General features: G+C 35.1%; 2 protein-coding genes across 5 annotated transcripts in view; both read right to left on the minus strand.

The window, feature by feature from the left end:
* Positions 1-5,692: 5,692 nt before the first annotated feature.
* On the minus strand, positions 5,693-15,965 carry LOC128866842 (lipopolysaccharide-induced tumor necrosis factor-alpha factor homolog). Of its 2 annotated transcripts, none has more exons than XM_054107850.1 (3): positions 15,673-15,965; positions 6,187-6,353; positions 5,693-6,074 (listed from the first exon to the last, which is right to left on the minus strand). In XM_054107850.1, exons 2-3 carry the CDS (start codon positions 6,315-6,317, stop codon positions 5,972-5,974), a joined length of 234 nt encoding a protein of 77 aa, XP_053963825.1. In that variant the 5' UTR covers positions 6,318-6,353; positions 15,673-15,965; the 3' UTR covers positions 5,693-5,971. The 2 variants fall into 2 exon arrangements, with proteins under 2 accessions (XP_053963825.1, XP_053963826.1); XM_054107851.1 differs by lacking the exon at positions 15,673-15,965 and adding an exon at positions 8,667-8,797.
* A 2,437-nt stretch (positions 15,966-18,402) lies between these two features.
* The window catches only part of LOC128866114 (lipopolysaccharide-induced tumor necrosis factor-alpha factor homolog), a 35,557-nt gene continuing 34,288 nt past the window's right edge, over positions 18,403-19,671 (minus strand). For all 3 annotated transcript variants that reach the window (XM_054106613.1, XM_054106614.1, XM_054106615.1), the window contains exon 2: positions 18,403-18,953. In XM_054106613.1, the coding sequence (XP_053962588.1) occupies positions 18,851-18,953 (103 nt within the window). In that variant the 3' untranslated portion in view covers positions 18,403-18,850. The remainder of the gene's footprint in view (positions 18,954-19,671) is intronic.

Raw genomic sequence — 19,671 nt, forward strand, 5'->3', positions numbered from 1 at the left:
ATTTTTTTCCTGCGATTCGTTGGTTTGAATGCCAATTTGAATTGCTATATTTGTGTATTTTTGTTTGTTTGTTTACATTCCGATTCATAGTGGAATTATGCAGGTGAAGTAATACGAGCAGTGCGAAAGATGTGGAAGTGCCTCTTAGATTTTCTTAAAGGGGTACGAGATGAAATATACTTAACATTTAGGACTGAATTTTTTTGTATTGTAATATATATACAGAGGAGGATGGTTCCATATGTAGAAGTCCATGCAAGTTAGGAAAGTTACTGATCGCCATTCACTTGGGAGTGGCCAGGACGATTGTTCTGCATATGGTTGAAGCAACTCACAATTTCCGGGATTAGCTCACGTATCCTCTGGATAGCTTCCGAGCACCCGTGCGGGAGTGAGCTAACGTGAGAAGGCAAAGCATTCCAGGGTAGCTGGTTGTGCGCTGGGTTTGGGACCCGCCACTTAAAAATCTTCCCAATGAAAAGATTAAAAAAGCCTCCGATGAGACGTCCCTATACTGATGACGACCGCTGCAAACGAACTAAGGAATACGATTTGAGGGCATGCACCTGGAATGTCCGGTCCCTTAATGGGGAAGGTGCCTCTGCCCGGCTGGTTGATGTCCTCGTGAGAGTAAAGGCAGTGATGTCAGCCATTCAAGAAATGCGATGGACGGGGCAAGGCAAGAAAAACATAGAACCTTGCGACGTCTACTACAGCTGCCATGTAAAGGAGCGCAAATTCGGTTTCGGATTTGTTGTGGGAGAGAGACTTTGTCGCCAAGTACTGTCCTTCACTCCGGTGGACAAGCATAAAAATATACACCAAGCTACCTGGCTGTGTCCTGATCGAAAAACGCGAAACCAGATCGATCATGTTGTGATAGATGGAATATACGCTTCTAGTGTATTAGATGTACGTACGTTCCGAGGACCCAACATCGACTCGGATCACTACCTTGTTGCAGCCAAACTGCGCACACGCCTCTGTGCAGCAAAAAACGTACATCTACCTACGCAAAGAATGTTCAACACCGAAAAGCTGCAATCACAACAGACAGTCAGAAGATTCGCCACTCGACTGCCCAATAAACTGGCATGCACGAACAATGGAGCAACATTTCTCGTTCTCTATGTACCGCCGCCGCAGAAGAAATCGGATTCCGGCGAGCCCGAAAAAACAGTTGGTACAACGAGGAATGTCATGCTGCTGCAGAAAGAAAGGATGCCGCCTATAGGGTCACGCTGCGATCGGGCACAACGCGAGCCATGTGGGATCGCTACAGAGAGCTAAAGTAGAAAGACAGACGTATTGTCCGAAAGGCCGAAATACGTGAGTGCGAGGAGCTTGAGATGCTGGCCAATAGGAATAATGCCGGTTTTAAGACCGGGGCGTTTTCCTGTGAGAACAAAGACGGCGATCTGGTGACTCACATACAGAGCAACCTTAAATTATGGAGGAAACACTTCTCGAACCTGTTAAACAGTGATAGCTGCGCATGTCACAGAGAATGTGAAGATCCCGAGACCCCAATCGTTGATGACGGATTGTCGTTCCGCTACTCGACCATGACGAGGTGGAAATAGCGATGGAGCGGCAAATATTGGAAAGGACCCATGAAAGGAGAATCGACATACACCATCTTTTCGTCGATTTCAAAGCTGCATTCGACAGTACGGAAAGGAGTTACTTGTATGCCTCGATGTCTGAATTTGGTATCCCCGCAAAACTAATACGGCTATGTAAGATGACCTTGCTCAATACGAGCAGAAGTTTCAGACAGGGTGACTCGCTGTCGTGTGACTTCTTTAATCTTATGTTGGAAAGACTACCTAGTATGAAAAATTATTAAACCAAAACTATCAACCAATTTTTACCATATACGGTGGAGAAAATTAATTATCCAATTGTTTTTGAATAATCTTTTAATTAATAGAGTTGTGAAAATCTTTATTTGTTTGTATACTGCAGCGGTCTATTTCACAAGGCCATGTGCAAAAATTTGACCATCTTCCCATAGGGGGATTAATTTTACTATATTTTCTATTCAAATTAGATATGAGCCAACCAATGTTGTGTATTAGTAAATCGGTTAGAAGATTTTATAGCAAATGTTATACAAAATAGTGCCTACAAAATTTTCCACTATTAAAAGTAATGTCTTAATATATAATACTTAAATAAATGAAATTAAATTTGTCAATATAAGAGATCAATAAAGAATATCCGATTCTAGCTTTTGCTTTTCAATCGCTTTTTTAAAGAAAAATATTTTTTTTACGTTGTTATTCACAAATAATTGACTCTTCACAGATTTCGCGGTTTTTTCGGAAAAATTTATTGAAAAATGTTACAAGCAAATAATATTTTAAAGAGTATATATAGTATATATAGTAAATGCCAAGTAGCAACATATGAGGCGTCCAACGAATAAAGGCAACTTGCAAAATATAAAGCAGACGAATGTTCGAAAATGAACAGAGAAAGCTACCCTACTACTTCACCTTTATTACGCCGTTATTCTGATTGAAACGTTGACGGTCAAACTACCAAATTGCAAAAATAAAATGCATGCCAATGGTGCTTATGCTCTACTTACTTCACCTTGTGGGAATTCGCCTTGATTCTAAAAAAGCAAATGCCACGAGAGAGTATTGCTAACTACCAAGAATGATAGCTAACCAACTCGTCTTGGCTAACTAACTACTTAATGCTTAATGTGAATTTATTTGTAACTGCGAGCGCTTGCCACATCTTCTTTGTTTTCTGCTTCCAAAACATTTCCTATTAGTTAATTTGTGTATAGTAATTCCCTTAGTGTATTCGTAACCGATTGTTTGAATCGCCCACAGTAGCCAAAGCAAATGCATTGAAATTATTCCATATAACGATTACGGAATTATGAAAATTACCACGGGCCTTATTAACTAAAAAAAGGAGTTAATGCTCGTGTACATTTAACTCATTCTAACCCTTCTCCCACTGACTCTTGGGTCGATATGATGACCTGCTACGGATGGGAGCTTAATTAAACTATGAAAATAATATTCATATTTGCCTTCTGCTGAGTTATAGTATCATCGACAGCAATGAAGATTAATAAACAGCTCGAGTCCATGATATCGACGTCCTAATTATATGACGATACAAATGCCTATAATGCGCCGAAATAACAAAAAATATTGTGTTAGCTATCACACTTCAATTAAATTTATTTGAGCACATTTCATTCACTAAAGTAATTCATTTTTGATGCTTAAACAGTTCTTGCATGAATGGACACTTGCAAACTCAATCTAACATATGATACCGCACGCAGGGGATTTGAGGTGTTCTAACCCTCTCTTGTGATATTCAATGGCTTTAAGGTTATGAAGGCAGCCTTTATATCTTCTGATTCACAGACCTCCAATGAAAAATGCAACGGTACCGGGCTTCGTTTTATGTATGTTCGTATATCAATATTTCTAAAAACCGGATAAACTGTCACAAAGCAACGTTACCGACAACAATTAGCCGAATCGAACGGTGTTTTGAGTCAAGAAGGTTCAGAACAGCTATGCTCAACGTCAATGTATGCAATTTTTTCGAATGTGTTGGGCACGGGTAAAAGCTTATAGGTTGATTCTGCTTGCTGCTGCTGTTTGCTGTTTGGCGTTGCTAAAGGAGTTGTACACATATTCTGAGGGAGCCTTTTAGGGCCGTCACAATGGGTCGGTTGCGTTCGCTGCGGCAACGCATTTGACTTACGTGAGGTGTGAAACGTACCGTGGTGCCACAATGATAGTATTCTCGCCTATTGAAGCGAAAGAGAGTTTTAATACAATATAATTTATGGTATCGATCGGGATTTATTTTTTAGGACCAATTGGTTAAGTCCAGTCCTTTCTCTACTCTTTCAAGCTTGTATCGAGCACATAAGGGTGACTCAATTAATTTAAATTCCATTTGTTTTCTGCATTTAATTTTATATAATAAAACCACCATTGAGAAAACTTTGCGTGATAGTAAATTGTTCTTATTTAAGTAGACAAAACAAAAGTAGAAAGTTGCCAGTTTTTGTCTATTCCGGCATGGCGACCGGCAAGTCGGAGGTACCTTCGACACACGTAATTTATTTTGCTGCCAGCAAAATTCGTGACCGCAACGGACTCATTGTGACGGGACTATTAGTTCGTCTGTAGCTGGGGGAGTGTGATGTATGTGAGTGTAACGAATTAATAAGAGTGTGACAAATTACCACGATTTATCTAATTTTTTAAATAAATTTTTTTATTTTTATATTTTTGTATATTTATAAAAACATAGTGCATTCCATAATAAAGAAGTCCCAAAGCTTTCAAATAATATATTATATATGAATTTTTAGTAAATTTTGGTTATGAAGATTTAAAGCCCTATCAATAATAGTGTAACGAAGTTTACTCTCAAGTGTCTCAAAATTGTCGCAGATTTTTCATAATTTCTTTTCATTGAGGTATTGAGTATTTTCTTCCATATAAAAGGTTTTCGAATATTATCTTTATATGCACTATACTTTTATCGAAAAAGGAAGAAAAATGCAACAAAAATAGATAAAGCTTTGTAAGTCGATTTTTCATGAACTTGTGAAACTGGCACTTTGTTATAATACAATTTATGAGGCGTAAATCTGCATCAAGGTAGTCCGTCCATCTTCTTGGCGGTCTTCCATGATTTTTACTGCCCATAAGAAGAGAGCTGAAGGCCTTTTTCGTAATTCTGCTGTAGTCCATCCTCATTAGGAGTCAAAAGTAACTCAGCCGTTGAACTTTAGCGCAACGTACAATGTTTTGACCTGATATCTCTTCATTATACTATACCTGATTCTATCTATAAGATCCATCGGGTTAAAATATCCCTCTGAGGATTTTACGCTCAAAGCGGAGAGGGTAGTCCTTTATGTCAGATGTCAGCACTCACGCTTCGCAGCCATCTGTTATTTCTGTAGTTTACACGACCTCGATATTAATTTATTTTTGAGAAGTTTCAGTTTCAAAATAACTTCTACTAACAGCTTGTGGTCTATTATTCACGCCGGTTAGACCCCAGCGCTGCTAAGGTTTACACCCAGATATTTTAAACGCTCCACTTTGTAAAAAATCAACTCTACCTTTATAAAAAATAATGAACATCCAAAAAGGATAAGGAAAATAGTAAAAATGTTTATGTACTATCGCTTGTCGCGGGCTGTGTCTCTCAAAATAAATCACCCCATCGAAAGATTTATAATTTTTGCAAATGACAGCGTACGTCAGTCATATTTGACAGTTGTGAACTAGACAGCTGCAACATAGAAAAAGCCAAAAAGTGGAGCGCATAAAGTTTAAAATTTAAGATTTCCATTACTCAAAATCATGTTTTTTATTAAGTACAAAAAGTTATTCAGAACAAATATTCGTAGCGGTTTCGTATCCATGTTGTAGTACAAAGGCCCCAAATCGGGCTGTGCTGGTGGAAGTGTTAGCGGTTGCTTCAACCTAAAAAAAAAAACAAAAAAAGTAATTGGCACGTACACTTCTGTTAGGTATTTGGCCGAGCTCTTCCTCCTATTTGTGGCGTGCGCCTTGACGTTGTTCCACGAATGGAGTGACCTGCAGTTTCATGCCGACTCCGAAAGTAGAAACCCCTGAGTACACAATTTACACTATTAACATGAAATTACACATTTTTATTAGTTTATTAAAATTTACAGTGCTATAAAAACTTTAGTTGTTCAATTGAAAGAAACAAGTTATACACTTTTATATATTTGACATTTTTACTCGAATTGGCTGTACTGCCTTGTGTTGTGGGTTAGCAGTAGAAATGCATCAAAATCCACTAATTACGTTACAATGCTTCTAAAAGAGAGCTAAAAAAATCTACAAATTAATTAAAAGTTAAACAACAAAATTATTTTTCTTGACTTCGTATTTAGTTGTTTTTTACGCTTAACGAATATCTCCAAACATTTTTAATGGTCGTAAACTCCCACAAAGGCATTACAAGACGGACAATAATGTTCCACACTGCGTGCGCATTTCGTACAGTACAAAGCGCAGGCGCAAGGCAGACAGCTACATGCAAAGAAAAAAGAGAATTGTAGCAATTAGAAAGTATTCAAATCGAATAGGCATTTTAATTAATGTAATAAGATTTTCCAATTGTTAATAAATTGTGCTGGCTTACAGCATTCCAGCGAGAAGTACGGCAAGAATGTGTGTCTTCGTCGAAGCTTGGTATTCCAGACGCGAGGTTACATTTTTCCCACAGTTGGGGCAGCTCAAGCCGCAAGGTATCGGACCAATCGGTGTTGACATGATTTGAAGTTGTTGGAGTAGCAGTGAGTAGAGGAACTGTGAGTGGAAAATTAAAACAAATTTATTTTTAAATTGTATAAGAGTGAAAAAGCTGAAGGTCAAATGAAAATTGTTTTATTGTGCCCACACTTACTCATACCAGCGCAGAATATTATAGATCTAATCTTAAAAGGATACCTGGAAATTAAGTACTCAGTTCAGCTCTTGCGTGCATTTTAATGCATTTCAGGCATTTGCTGTCAATGTCATTAATTGCATGACCACTAAAACTAGCAGCGGAATGCGCTGTGTATAGATTTTTCCATTAAATCTATTCATTAATTTAATCGATATCAACTCGTGGGGTAAGTTAATAAGTGAAGTGGTATCTCCAACAAACAGTGGCTTTTGTTTTTGATTCCATACATTACATTTTCAAGTAACATTAGCCAGAGCGAAATTTAAAGGGCTTTCGAGGAGCGCTTTTAATTTGCCTTCTTGGCAGGAGCGAGTCTACCATATAGGCAAATTAAGCAACTAACTACCATGGCAAATTATGAGAGGTGGCAAAATTCGGCACATTATTCTAGGCAAACATTTTAGTACACCACTCTGAACTATTGATAACTAGTAAACATAGAAACAATTGTTTATAAAAACGACTCGTTGTTGCCTGATTTGATACGAAATGCGAGAAATGTTACAAGGCCCATGAAAAAATGTCCAAACTCATGGAGCTTAAATACATACATATATACATACATACGTGTTATAAAAAGTAAAAGTGCTTGTGGGAAAGTGAAAACCCTAAACCTCGTAAAAGCTGTGACACGTACAAGGTGTTAAAGTTCGCTGGAAATATTTGGAAAATAAAGGGTTTTCCAATAACAGGTGTTATTTTGATATATAAAGAAAAATGGTATTTTTTAATATATATGATCGGATGTTTATTTCATTATAAAGAGGAATGGCAAATGACCACGCTTACAGGACAATATCCTTTTCATGAAATTTTCCATAACCGATTTGCAAAGTGGCTAACCGATTTGCAAAGTGGCTGCCCTGGGCTGTTGGCGTGGACCTTCTCTTTCACGTGGCCCCAAAGAAAAAAGTCACAAGGTGTTAAATCACAAGATCTCGGTGGCCAATTGTGATCACCTCTTCGAGAAATAACACGGTCCGGAAAATTTTCCCGTGAAAGATCAATGGTTTCGTTGCTTGTGTGGCACGTAGCGCCGTCTTGTTGAAAATAAACGTTGTCCAGATCAATACCATCGAATTCCGGCCATAAAAAATTAAAAATCGCGATAGCGATAGATAACTCCTGTTATTGGAAAACCCTTTATAATTAAACATTCATAAATTTTAGGCTCTACTACATTCGGCAATAAACAGCTTACGAATTATTACTCAAAATATGTGTATAATTTGAGTTTAAAAAAGAAACTTGGAACACCCCATATAAGGGAAAATGAACTCATTTAATTACATAATATACATCATTTTAAAATAACGCAATCATTGCCTCTTACCCTAGTCCAATTTCGAGAAAATAACACAAATCTTATAAAACGATTTTTTTCCTCTTCGTTAGGCAACGGATTGGCGCGGAATACTATCCAGATTGCGTGGTACCCATTGTTAAGCATGGGCTAACTCCCCCATCGTTTTATAAGATTTGTGTTATTTTCTCGAAATTGGACTAGGGTAAGAGGCAATGATTGCGTTATTTTACAGCCTTATGCTCGCGGGCTATGTGCCTGTTGATAGTATTGCGAAATGTTCATTTGCGAGGGTCGCATGAACAGTCAAAAGTACATAAATGTATTAGAAACTGTACGTTTGCCTTCGCTAATGCACGTTTTCGATGACAATAATTTATGTAGATGGAGTCCAATTCCATCAAGACAAGGCTCCTTGTCACAAATCAGTAACTACGATGCATTGGCTTAGAGACAATAACAATGTTTTGTTGGACTGACCAGCCCAATCTCCAGATCTGAACTCCACAGAGCATATCTACTTTAAAACGTAAGATAAAGAAACACAGTATAACATCGCAAACTGCCCTGAAAAATGCTTTAAAACACAAGTGGAGCGCGAAAGAGCGAAGCTTGTACCCAGCATGCCCTAGAGGATTGCTGCTGTTATGAAAGCAGAGGGTGGCCTTACTATATATTAATTTTTGTTTATCACTAGTACCTTTTATTTGTACTCATTACTTCACTTTTTGTATAGTTGTATAAAAAAAAAGTGATTTTATTGATCAAGTTAAGGCTAATGAGCAACACTGGTTTCAAACGTCAGATGCCCCCACCCTGTATATATCTATTTAACAGCTAAACGAAATCACGTAGAAAATATTCTTACTCTAAATTCTGTATGAGTACTTTTCAAAATCACTTTGAACGCAAAAATATTCACTAAACAAAATATAGTGCGCGTCTGAAACACGTCGTCCACATTAGACGCTTTGTGGTTTTTTAGTTAGTGAAAGTGAATATAAGGAGCCAACAGATATAACCGTTATGAATATGTAATTATAAAGGTGATTTACTCAAATGTGGTTAATTTGCAAAAAGAAAACAAAAAAACAAATATAAGGTTGCGTGCACGGTTATTCATGTTCTCCATAAATATAATTATACATTTTGCAATTTATCCTCTTATCTGTAAAATGTATCTTTGAAAAGTGTTTTTCTAGCACTACAAAAAATCTAGTAAATAATGAAAAAGTATGGGAAGCGCTTATTGCAGTGGATAACCCTTTAGATGGAGAACAGGACTTTGGCAAATTTGTTCTGCCCACTAAAAGGGTAACATTGAATGGCTTCATTCCCCCTATAATTAATGAAGTAAGCCTTTTGATTGATACTATTAATCCTAGAAAGGTAAATCTCGTCAAGTTTAAGTCGTAAACCAAAAAAAAAACATATTTCTCTAGTCATCGTGTTAGACTTTGCAATAATTATATAAAGAATTTTCAATTTGCCCGAAAGTTTTCAAATAAAATGAAAACAAAAAAGCAGAAAATTAAATAAATTTGCGTACAAGGAGACTATAACTCTTTAAACCCAGATATAAAAGTAGTGAAATTTATGAGGTTGCTTGTATCGTAACTACTGAGGTTTACCTTTCAAGGGTTTGAGGGGCTAATTGAATGTACACTCACATTTTAAGTGAGTACTTAGCAGGAAAGCCGGTTTGAGTTACGTTTTCTCATTTCTGAACTACAGTAGTGAGCATGTGTTTGAAATCCTTTTTTACTTCCAATGCTGCTCGAGTTAGGATGTTTTCGCTTGTTTATTATTTAACCAAAATCAAATCAAATATAAATCAAACTTTCAAAATTTATATAAAATTTAAAAAACTTCAATAAATATAATCGAAATTTAGAATTTTTAATAAATTTCTAATTTTTAGAACAAATTCGATTATGCAGCTTAACAGTTCATTGAACTTTGGTTTAATAATATGCAGGTTTTAAATGCCTATGATGCTTTCCATTCCAATTCAACCGGGCTATTCGGGACATGCTCTTCGATTTCGATGTAACTCAAATATGTTGCTCTCTGGTTCGCCCGAAAAAAATTTTTTCACGATTTATCGGCAATTTTGTGTTTCGGCTCAAAATCGATTTCTTTAATGATTAATTTAATGATTCTGGTTTCAAAATAATCGTAATTACTTACACGAGCGACTTTGGAATTTTTTTATTTTTCAAAAAACAAAAAGTGCGAAACAGGTGTTTTGCTCAAAAATTCATTACTCAAAAACAACTCATTTTAGCTACTGGGCATTCAGGTCAATTGAAGTTTGAGGTGTCCTCTTGATTTGGAAAAAGTTAAAAAAAAAAAATACACGTTTTGAAATATTGAATTTCGAAAAAATTTCGAATTTGTTTTTTTTTTTGCAAAATAAAAAATTTTCAACTACTTTTTTGCAATTGTTTCTAAATGAAATCGCTCGTACAAGTAATTACGATCATTTTAACCAAGAACCATTAAAATCGGTTCATTTTTGACTAAGTTATGAGCATTTAAAAAAAGTTTCTTATACTATAATTAAAAAAAATCGATTTTGAGGCAAAAAACAAAATTGCCGATAAATCTGGAAAAAAAATTTTTCGGGCGAACCAAAAAATACGTGTCTCATTATTTTGACCAGAGAGCAACATATTTGAGTTACATCGAAATCGAAAAACTTGACCCGAATAGCCCGGTTGAATTTAAATGGAAAGCATCCTATGGTATGGGGTTTGTTTTTAAAAAATTGTTTGATGACGGTTCTCACGGTTTTGTTTACATAACGAGTGACGAGTTATAATAACTGGGGTTGATTATTTTTAATTTGTTTTCTAAACGATCTTCCGCAATTTCTTCAGCAAGAAATTCATTTTTATAAGGAACAAAGTGCAAAAATCCATTAGGAAAAAAATTGAAACCCTCACGATGTTTAAAAATTGCATTAACATATTTTACTAAAATTTCATGTGCCAGTTTACCACATACACGAACATTTTCTTACGATCCCGATTAAGAAGGTCAAAATGTTAATGAAAATCCTTTTATTTTTCCTGAATTTTTGACAAAGTTTGAAAATTGGATTTTTAGTCACGGTGGGCTTGAACATGAGATATGTAGGTTTGACAAAATGTCATACAAAATAGCCAACGGGGACTCGTTATTGGCTACTCAAATCAATTTATTTTGAAATTCTAAACACTAAATATTTCAATTTTTGTGAAAAAAAACTGAAAATGTCGAATTTTTATTATTATTTTTTGCTACATTTGTGATGAAACTGGTCATATTTTTCATGAGGTTTATTGATGTGTGAGTGGTCACTCGGAAATTATCGAATCCGTTAGCTGTAAAATGAATTGGGTCTGTCTTTCTGTTGAACCACCTGTAATCAAATTGAGTTGAAAGAAAATCAATTGAGTTTCTTCATTCTTATTATTTTGTAATTCAAGTTTACTTTTCAAAGTAGAGGCTATGACTTGATCTTTCTGATTTTCCGGGACTTTTCCAAATAATTTGACCACATTTTCGGCACTATTTAATTCATTGTGGTGCAGGATGTTGAGTATCTCCGACTATTTCTTGAAAGCATTTAGTACAAATCTGGATTTTTACTGTAGGTTTGTCTGAATTTTTTTCTGTTGGAAGTAGCGAATCTGGTGACATCAATTACAGAAGATTGATGGCGTACGTTTCCTCTTCCTTTCTTCACTTGAAGGTAATTGCTGGATTGGCTGGTTCGACATATATAGCAATTGCATACATCAGCTTTTAACATTTGTCAGTGATAACAAATTGCGATTTTTGTTTGCTTTCCAGCCTATTTTTACGAGTACAGCACCCAAAGTTAGAGCACCCTTAATGAAACACCCTTTACTTGCATTAATCAGTGGGCAGACTATTCTTTCTTTTAAATTCTTTATAGTTCCGGTAAGCTTGGGGGGAACATATGAAAAGCTTTTCTAATGCCCTACAAGAAGTTGTAGGTTGCTCTTCAAATTGCCTCTTTAAACAAGTGACCTTCATGACTTGAAGTTTAAGGAGATCCCATACAAATAGTCTTCTGCGGATCCACATTGCTCTTGCGGCTTTAGAACAAATCATTATCTATAAAAAATACTCATTATTTCTTTTTTACTTCACACTTTATAGGTATTATTTCTTAGAAAGCAACCAGTAGAAGGTAATTTCTCTGAACCTCAAGAATTAGTCTCCAAAAACTCTGCTGAACTTACTATCTCTGTGTTTAAATTGTTAAAGAAGAAAAATGATCTATCAAATTTGTTATCTTTGATATGATTGACAGGCCGATTTTGTCGCAAAAATTTCCTGAAAAAAACTGCCACATTATTTGAAATAAATTTGAGTTAGTGTAAAGAAACACTATTACGCATTCATCACAGCGCTCTAACCCCGAAGATAATAAGGGCCTGTATAAATTAGTAAAAAATATTGAAGTAGATGCTTTCCATTTCAATTCAACCGGGCTATTCGGGTCATGTTCTTCGATTTCGATGTAACTCAAATACGTTGCTCTCTGGTCAAAATAATGAGCACGTATTTTTTTGTTCGCCCGAAAGAAATTTTTTTCAAGAGTTATCGGCAATTTTGTTTTTCGGCTCAAAATCGATTTTTTTTAATTATATAAGGATTTTTTTTTTAAATGCCCATAACTTAGTCAAAAATGAACCGATTTTAATAATTGTGGGTTCAAAATGATCGTCATTACTTACAGGAGCGACTTAATGTAGAAACAATTGCAAAAAAGTAGTTGTTGAAAATTTTTTATTTAGCAAAAAAGAAAAAAAATTGAGATTTTTTCGAAATTCAATATTTCAAAAAGTTTATTTTTTTTTTTTATAACTTTTTCCAAATCAAGAGGACACCTCAAACTTCAATTGAGATGAATCCCCAGTAGCTAAAATGAGTTAATTTTGAGTAATGAATTTTTGAGTAAAAACCTGTTTTGCACTTTTTGTTTTTTGGAAAATAAAAAATGTTCAACTACTTTTTTGCAATTGTTTCTACATGAAGTAATTCGTGTAAGTAATGGCGATTATTTTGAACCCAGAATCATTAAAATCGGTTAATTTTTGACTAAGTTATGGGCATTTAAAAAAAAAAATCTTATATTATGAAAAAAAAATCGAGTTTGAGCCGAGGAACAAAGTTGCCGATAAATCTTGAAAAAATTTTTTTTCGGGCGAACAAAAACATACGTGTCTCATTATTTTGACCAGAGAGCAACATATTTGAGTTACATCGAAATCGAAGAACATGACCCGAATAGCCCGGTTGAATTGAAATGGAAAGCATCTGTATTAGAAAGCATCTGTAGAAAAGAAAAAAAGAATTGTATGGCAATGGATCAATTCGCTTTCCAGAGAATTTTCGACTAATAGCTGACTGGCAGGTAGCAAATGTTTTCTTTTTTTCGAGTTACTTACGAGAGAGGGTTAGAAAGTTGGGGAATGGACTGATTTGTCAGGGAAAATTTCGTTTTTTTTCCTTAGCACTACTAGACGCTTCAATACAACTACAGCTCGTGAAAAAAATTTAGCACCTCAACACATTGACAAGCTTTGACTGTTTATTTATATATTTTTATTTAAGATTATGTTTTTATAATGCTTATTTATGCTTTCTACAACAGGAACCATTCGACAAATTTTCATCAAAATTTGTAATTAGAATAAAAAAAAGATTTTGGGTACGCAGTTTTATAACCGATTAAATTTTAGGATAAATGCCACCAAGTTTTAATGGCTCGAAATTCTTGTTGATTTTTGATTATTTTTTCCGGACACTGTATTGCGTATTTTTTCCATATATAAATAGCCGTAGATTTGTTCATCTTAAGAAAGCGCGTCGTTCCTTTCCCTTTCTCCCTTTTCTAGTCCTTCTTCACCTGATCTTTCTAACGCAGAGGAGGTTTTACTGTTTCTCTGTAACCACCAGCTCGTACCGTATGGAATACTTTCAGAGCCGGAGCATTTGTGTCCATTCGGGCGACATGACCCAGTCAACGTAGTCGCTAGATCTTTATTCGCAGCGCTATATCTTTGTTATTGTTCCATCACCTACGATACTCGCCCACACCAACGTGCAAAGGTACAAAAATCTTCCGCAGAAACTTTCTCTCAAACACTTCAAAACACTTGATCAGATATTGACATCGTCCAATCTTCTGCGCCATACGTTAGGACGGGCATGATGATGGCCTTATAAAGTGTTATTTTTTTCGTCGAGAGAAGACTTTACTACGCAGTTGCCTACTTAGTCCAAAGTAGCACTTACCTATTGCCAAAAAAGATCCTTTGATGTTAAGGCTATCAGTGTTAATGCTGGTTCCTAGATAAACGAAGTCTTTTACAACCTCGAAATTAAAACTGTTAACAGTCGTAGATTTGTTACATGTAGAAAATATGCAGCGAATTCATATTAGAATTTAATAAGCCATAAAATTGCGTACCAAAAATCTTTCTATAAATTCTAATTAAAAATCGTGGAATTGTTTTTGTGTAAAGTTTGAAACTTTACGGTTTGTGTTATATAAAAAAAAATTAGTAAAATTGGTCAAAATATTGAGGGGCTATATACTATTTTTTGGGGTGCTGTATAAATAATAAGTAAATTAGAGTTATCGCTGGATAGACTAAGCAATCGGTAAGAAAACATCAGATATGAAGAAAATTGAGGTCCGTGGCGAGACTAAATTCCCCCTAAGCAAAGAAGGACACAACAGGTGAATAAAGAGGAAATGCCATCTAAATATTAACAGGATTCTTCCTAAATTAAACTGATCATTTATTGATAGCATAATCAATTTCGTCACCTTAAGCTGATCAACGTTCAAGTGAGCCAATTGAGGTGACTTTGCTGAAAAAGGTGGGAAACTTCTTCTGGAACACGCGCTTTTAAAAAATAAATAAATCGCAGAAATGGTTGCAATATTACTCGCGACCGTTTTGAGTGTTTTCCATGACCACCTTGAGAAATAAAATTTTCCTCCACTGTTGCCCTACAGAAGTGAGATCTTCAAAGCCTTAGCCAACCTCTCTATAGTTAGTGCTGAATTAGCGCCTTTGGATTATTACTTGTTTTCAAAAACCAAAAAAATATGTTGAATTTTTACTTTATATTTTAGATATACATTTTTAAGTAGATAGTCTCATTATTGGATATACCAAATGCAGAACCGTAACTATGTCCCTCTCAAACCTTAAACCAAAATCACCTACTTGAGCCCATTCTGACTCCTCTTCAAACATATCTCTTAACAGAAGTTAGGCATTCGGTGAAGATGGAATATTAAATATACAGTGCGTTAAATATTTATAACACTAGGACAATTTTGAAAATTTATTTGCTTTATAGCCCACAAAATTTTGTTGCAATGAAGTGGAAGCTTCTAGTAGCTCAAAAATTGCGTTGATTTTTGACAATGTGTTTTTTGCTTTTAGTCTTTTGCATTTGAGTTTTAAACCACTTCATCAACACTTTGTGAAAGCAAAATTTAATAGGTTACAAAAATGGAAAAAGAGTGAAATTTGAGTGTAAAATTTGCTAAATTGTTTTTTAGATTGCTCACTTGGATTCATAAGGGTTTTGTAGTAGAATAAACTACATTTTCATTAAAAAATTATTAAAACTAAGAAAAAAAGATATAAATTATAAATACTAATATAAGTCCCGGCGCAATAGTTTTTAAACGCAGTGTACAATTTGCGTCACGAATTCTTTATCATAACTTTTGCGTTTCTAATTGCCCTTAGTTTCTAAAAACTATATCCCAAGAGAGGTCTTTAAATAAATTGGTTGTGTATGCCAAATATGTTCACACTTTAACTTACAGTATTAGAAATGGTTTCCTTGCCCAGCCATTTGATTGCGTAGTTTCTTCGGTATTTGACGGTTTTGGTTAGTTTTGTTCAGGCGTACTGTCGGTACTGGATTTGGTTTAAGATTTGGCATGGTTTATGAATTTTAACACTTCTGTTTGAATTCTCCAAAAAAAAAAGGGGAAAACATCTTAAATATATTATTTAACAAAAGTTTTCACTCTCTGATGTTCTCGCACGTTTTTCTTTGATTTTCTTACGCATTTCCGCGTTTTGTGTATTCCCACGACGATGAACGGCATTTAACTGTAGTAAATTCTTTAAATGTAAATGCGTCAGGTAAGGGTGGCCACTCGCACAGTGAATACAAAAATTTATTTTTAATTAGTTATTAGTTTCATATTTTTGTAGTTTAACTGTTTGCAAATACACCCGTCACAAAAGCAAAAGCAGATCAAATATGACAGTTGACAATAAAGTGCGCTACTTCAGATCATTGGCTAATAGTAAAGATGTTGTTGTGGGTGCCTCATTTCGCCACAAATTATTTTTGAAAGTTTCACTCCATGTAACATTTGTATATGTGCTAAGTAAAATAAGATAAGGAATTTTTTTGTTTTTTTCAAAATTTTATTACTGTTAATAATAAATACATGATAATGAGACACTGTAACAAGAAAGTAATGGATTTTTTTTTAATTTTATAGTTATTCATGACCGAATTTGCCCTATAACGCCGTTCATTTTCTTATTATTTCAATTGATATGCCATCCAGAAACACTCTTACGGATGTCGCAATCTTTTCACTTATCATTTTTGGCATTAGCCGACACAAACGAAAATTAAATTTGGTGGTTACGATAAGTCTTCGCATCACCTGTTTTGCAATTAATTTTTAAACGATGTAGCAACATGAGACCCGAAAACTACATGCTCGCATTTAGGCACATTTTCTGATAGTTTCGTTACCAATGCGCGGTTCAAGCGAATCAATTGTGATATGCCACTCTCTTCTGGTTCCAGCACCAACACGATATTATATCGCATTACGAATATTTGGTTTGGGGTGCTCTATTGGCGGAGCTTCGCATTTGATCTGCTTCGTTTAGGGTTGCTATAATATACCTAATTTTTTTGTCCCCGGTTGCATAATTTTCTTTTATTTTGTGGCGTCTGAGAATCAAAAAATATATGCCATAAGTGTTTAAGTCATGTGGCATCCACCGCCATCTCTTTGACATAATTGACAGCTCGATCCTGCTAGCCGGAGACATTCCGAACTATCTGAAATAGTTTTTAATAACAAATGAATAGTATCAATAGCTTCGCTCAACTAATCGGATTGCTTGTTATCTTATAGGATGATTAGGGTCTGTAGAAATCGGTACAAAATATCGATGCAGCAAACTGATGGCCTATAAATATGTTAATACTTGTAGTATCTTAACGTTGGCATTCTGATTTAAGTTTAAAAGCAATTTGTTGTGCATATGGGAGATTTTTTAAACAAATCTTATTCGCTTAAGAAATTTGAAGGACTGGGTAGTATGCGCTAAAATTGGAACCATATTCGTCCCTCCGAATAAATTTTCTTTTTTACCTTGTTTAAAGCCCATTATTCTCTTCATTAAGTTTGAAACATTGGCGGCCGCCGTAGCCGAATGAGTTGGTGCGTGACTACCATTCCGAATTCACAGAGAGAACGTAGGTTCAAATCTCGGTGAAACACCAAAGTTAAAGAAAAACATTTTTCTAATAGCGGTCGCCCCTCGGCAGGCAATGGCAAATCCTCGAGTGTATTTCTGCCATGAAAAAGCTCCTCATAAAAACATTTGCCCTTCGGAGTCGGCTTGAAACTGTAGGTCCCTCCATTTGTGTAACAAGACCAAGACGCACGCCACAAATAGGAGGAGGAGCTCGGCCAAACACCCAAAAAGGGTGTACGAGCCAATTATATATATATATATTACCTATATATAAGTTTGAAACATTGATGCATGGAAATTTCGCAACTTAATTTTGCGTTTTAGACAATTTCATATTCTGGTCCGACAACCTCCTCGGCAGATTATTTTTTTTTTTATAATATCGTTTTTTGTTCCTTTATTAAAATTTAACTTTTTCTGGTTTTTATTCAACGATTGCTATTCTTCCTCATCGATCTGTTTAATATCGATTCGAGTCAATCCAAAGTTTTGTGAGAGGGTGAAACTCTGTCGTCATCATCTATCAGTCTAGATGTGTATCACATGTCGTGGTGGTAAGCTAAATGATTCACTGTGTAACTTATAATAAAAAAAACAAAATAGATAATATGCGTCATCAAATTCATTTAAGGAATATCTTTTGCAAGACTATTTAATATGAAAGGTTTTGGTTTGAAATTTACGTTTGAGTTTTAGGTTTGAAATTTTGGCGTAAAGTTCTCTCTTGACTAAAAATATGTGCTCTATTTGTATATCTATATCTGCGATCTATTGAGATCAGGGTCTATCATCTTTGCCAGTCTATGATGGTTTATACCGCAGTTAGCGGAATAGTTAAAGCTTGGCCACTGGTAGCTGCTGCCGATGGTAAATGAAGGGCTAGGTCTCCTGTGCCCAAGGGAAAGAAAGAGCCTGTTGAGTAATGATATCTTTTCACTTTGTATTTCTAGTTTTTGAAACTTACCAATAATAGAGCCAATACAAAATACAGGAAATTGTAGCTAAGAAATAAGAAAAGGATTAAAATGTTTGGCATCTTTTATCACATATATATTATATATTTACCATTAAATGCATTTACATATATATATTTATTATAGCTACCAAAGTAATTTTTTTAATTTTATAAAGTACAAAGTTTTTACATTGTATTATACAAATAAGTAACTGTAGCATACGTGGAGGAAAGAAGCATAGAATATGTCGAATTTTTACTTCAAATATGGGACATTGCGTCCTGTTTATAACAAAAAGTATTTATTCAATATATAAGTATGTGAATATCTGCTTTTTCGATAATTCGTCCTTATAATTGCCCAGTATTTAAAATTTCGGCTCCAATCCAAGTAACCTATGCTTCATTCAGCTCTATCCAAACACTTTTGAATGTTTTCGTCTTTCTCTTGCCACTTTGGTTGTTGTAAATAAGGTATGTATGTGTGTGTTTGACTTTTTCTTCACTTTTTATTTTGATTTATTGAAATTAGTTTCTATAGCTGCCAATGAATGCATTACAATTTGGACAATAGTGATTTGCATTCTGGCAGGAGTTCATGCAATAGGGCACACAAACGCAAGGCCAGCAACTGAAATCGAGAAGAGAAGAATAATGAAAATTAGTTGAAAAGCTTTGGAAATGTAAATATATATATATGTAGATAAATAATCAGTTACGTATATAAATTAGTTTGTAAAAAATACGTATCTAGAGACCCTAACTTTGTGAAATGTATCGTAATTGGCGGGGTTGTGGTTGTTGTAACAGTTTAGTAGGTTCTGCCAAACGTGGTAGGACCAGGAGACACATTGTTTCGACAGGGCATGTCCAAAGGGAAAGAGGTGTTACATGCGGTTAATGGTTTGATGAGTTTCTATGTTAAGAAGTCAGCATTTCATGGAAGGACCTGAAAATTACGCTTCAAAGGAGCTCTAAAATTAAAATATTTTTAACATCTTTTTTCCGATGTATTGATAATGCGTACGTTTTGCGCCATGATAATCGTTGCTTAAAAATCGTTTGGCAAAGAACTCAACAAAATTAAGAGTCCTGGCATCCTACCCACCTAATATCGTTCCCACGGCAAGCGGTTCTACATTACCGGAACGACCTGGATTTATGTATTGGAAATGTGTTGTTTGCTAAAAAATTGTTGCTAAAAAGCACACACATAACTCTACAGCGCAGTATATCGAATTGGTGTAGATAATCGAATTGCTCCGTAAGGCACTTTTAACTTTTTCAAGTTTTATACCTGCACCATACTGTCAAATGCCTAATTTTACATGCCGCTCACCTGCCACATG

Source organism: Anastrepha ludens, chromosome 6, assembly GCF_028408465.1.
Source record: "Anastrepha ludens isolate Willacy chromosome 6, idAnaLude1.1, whole genome shotgun sequence".
NCBI lineage: Eukaryota > Metazoa > Arthropoda > Insecta > Diptera > Tephritidae > Anastrepha > Anastrepha ludens.

Coding starts and splice junctions, on each gene's coding strand:
- LOC128866842 (XM_054107850.1), bottom strand. CDS start 6,317: ATGTCAACACCGATTGGTCCGATACCTTGCGGCTTGAGCTGCCCCAAC. Junction 6,075..6,186: donor GTACTTCTCGCTGGAATGCT/GTAAGCCAGCAC, acceptor CTTTGCATGTAG/CTGTCTGCCTTGCGCCTGCG.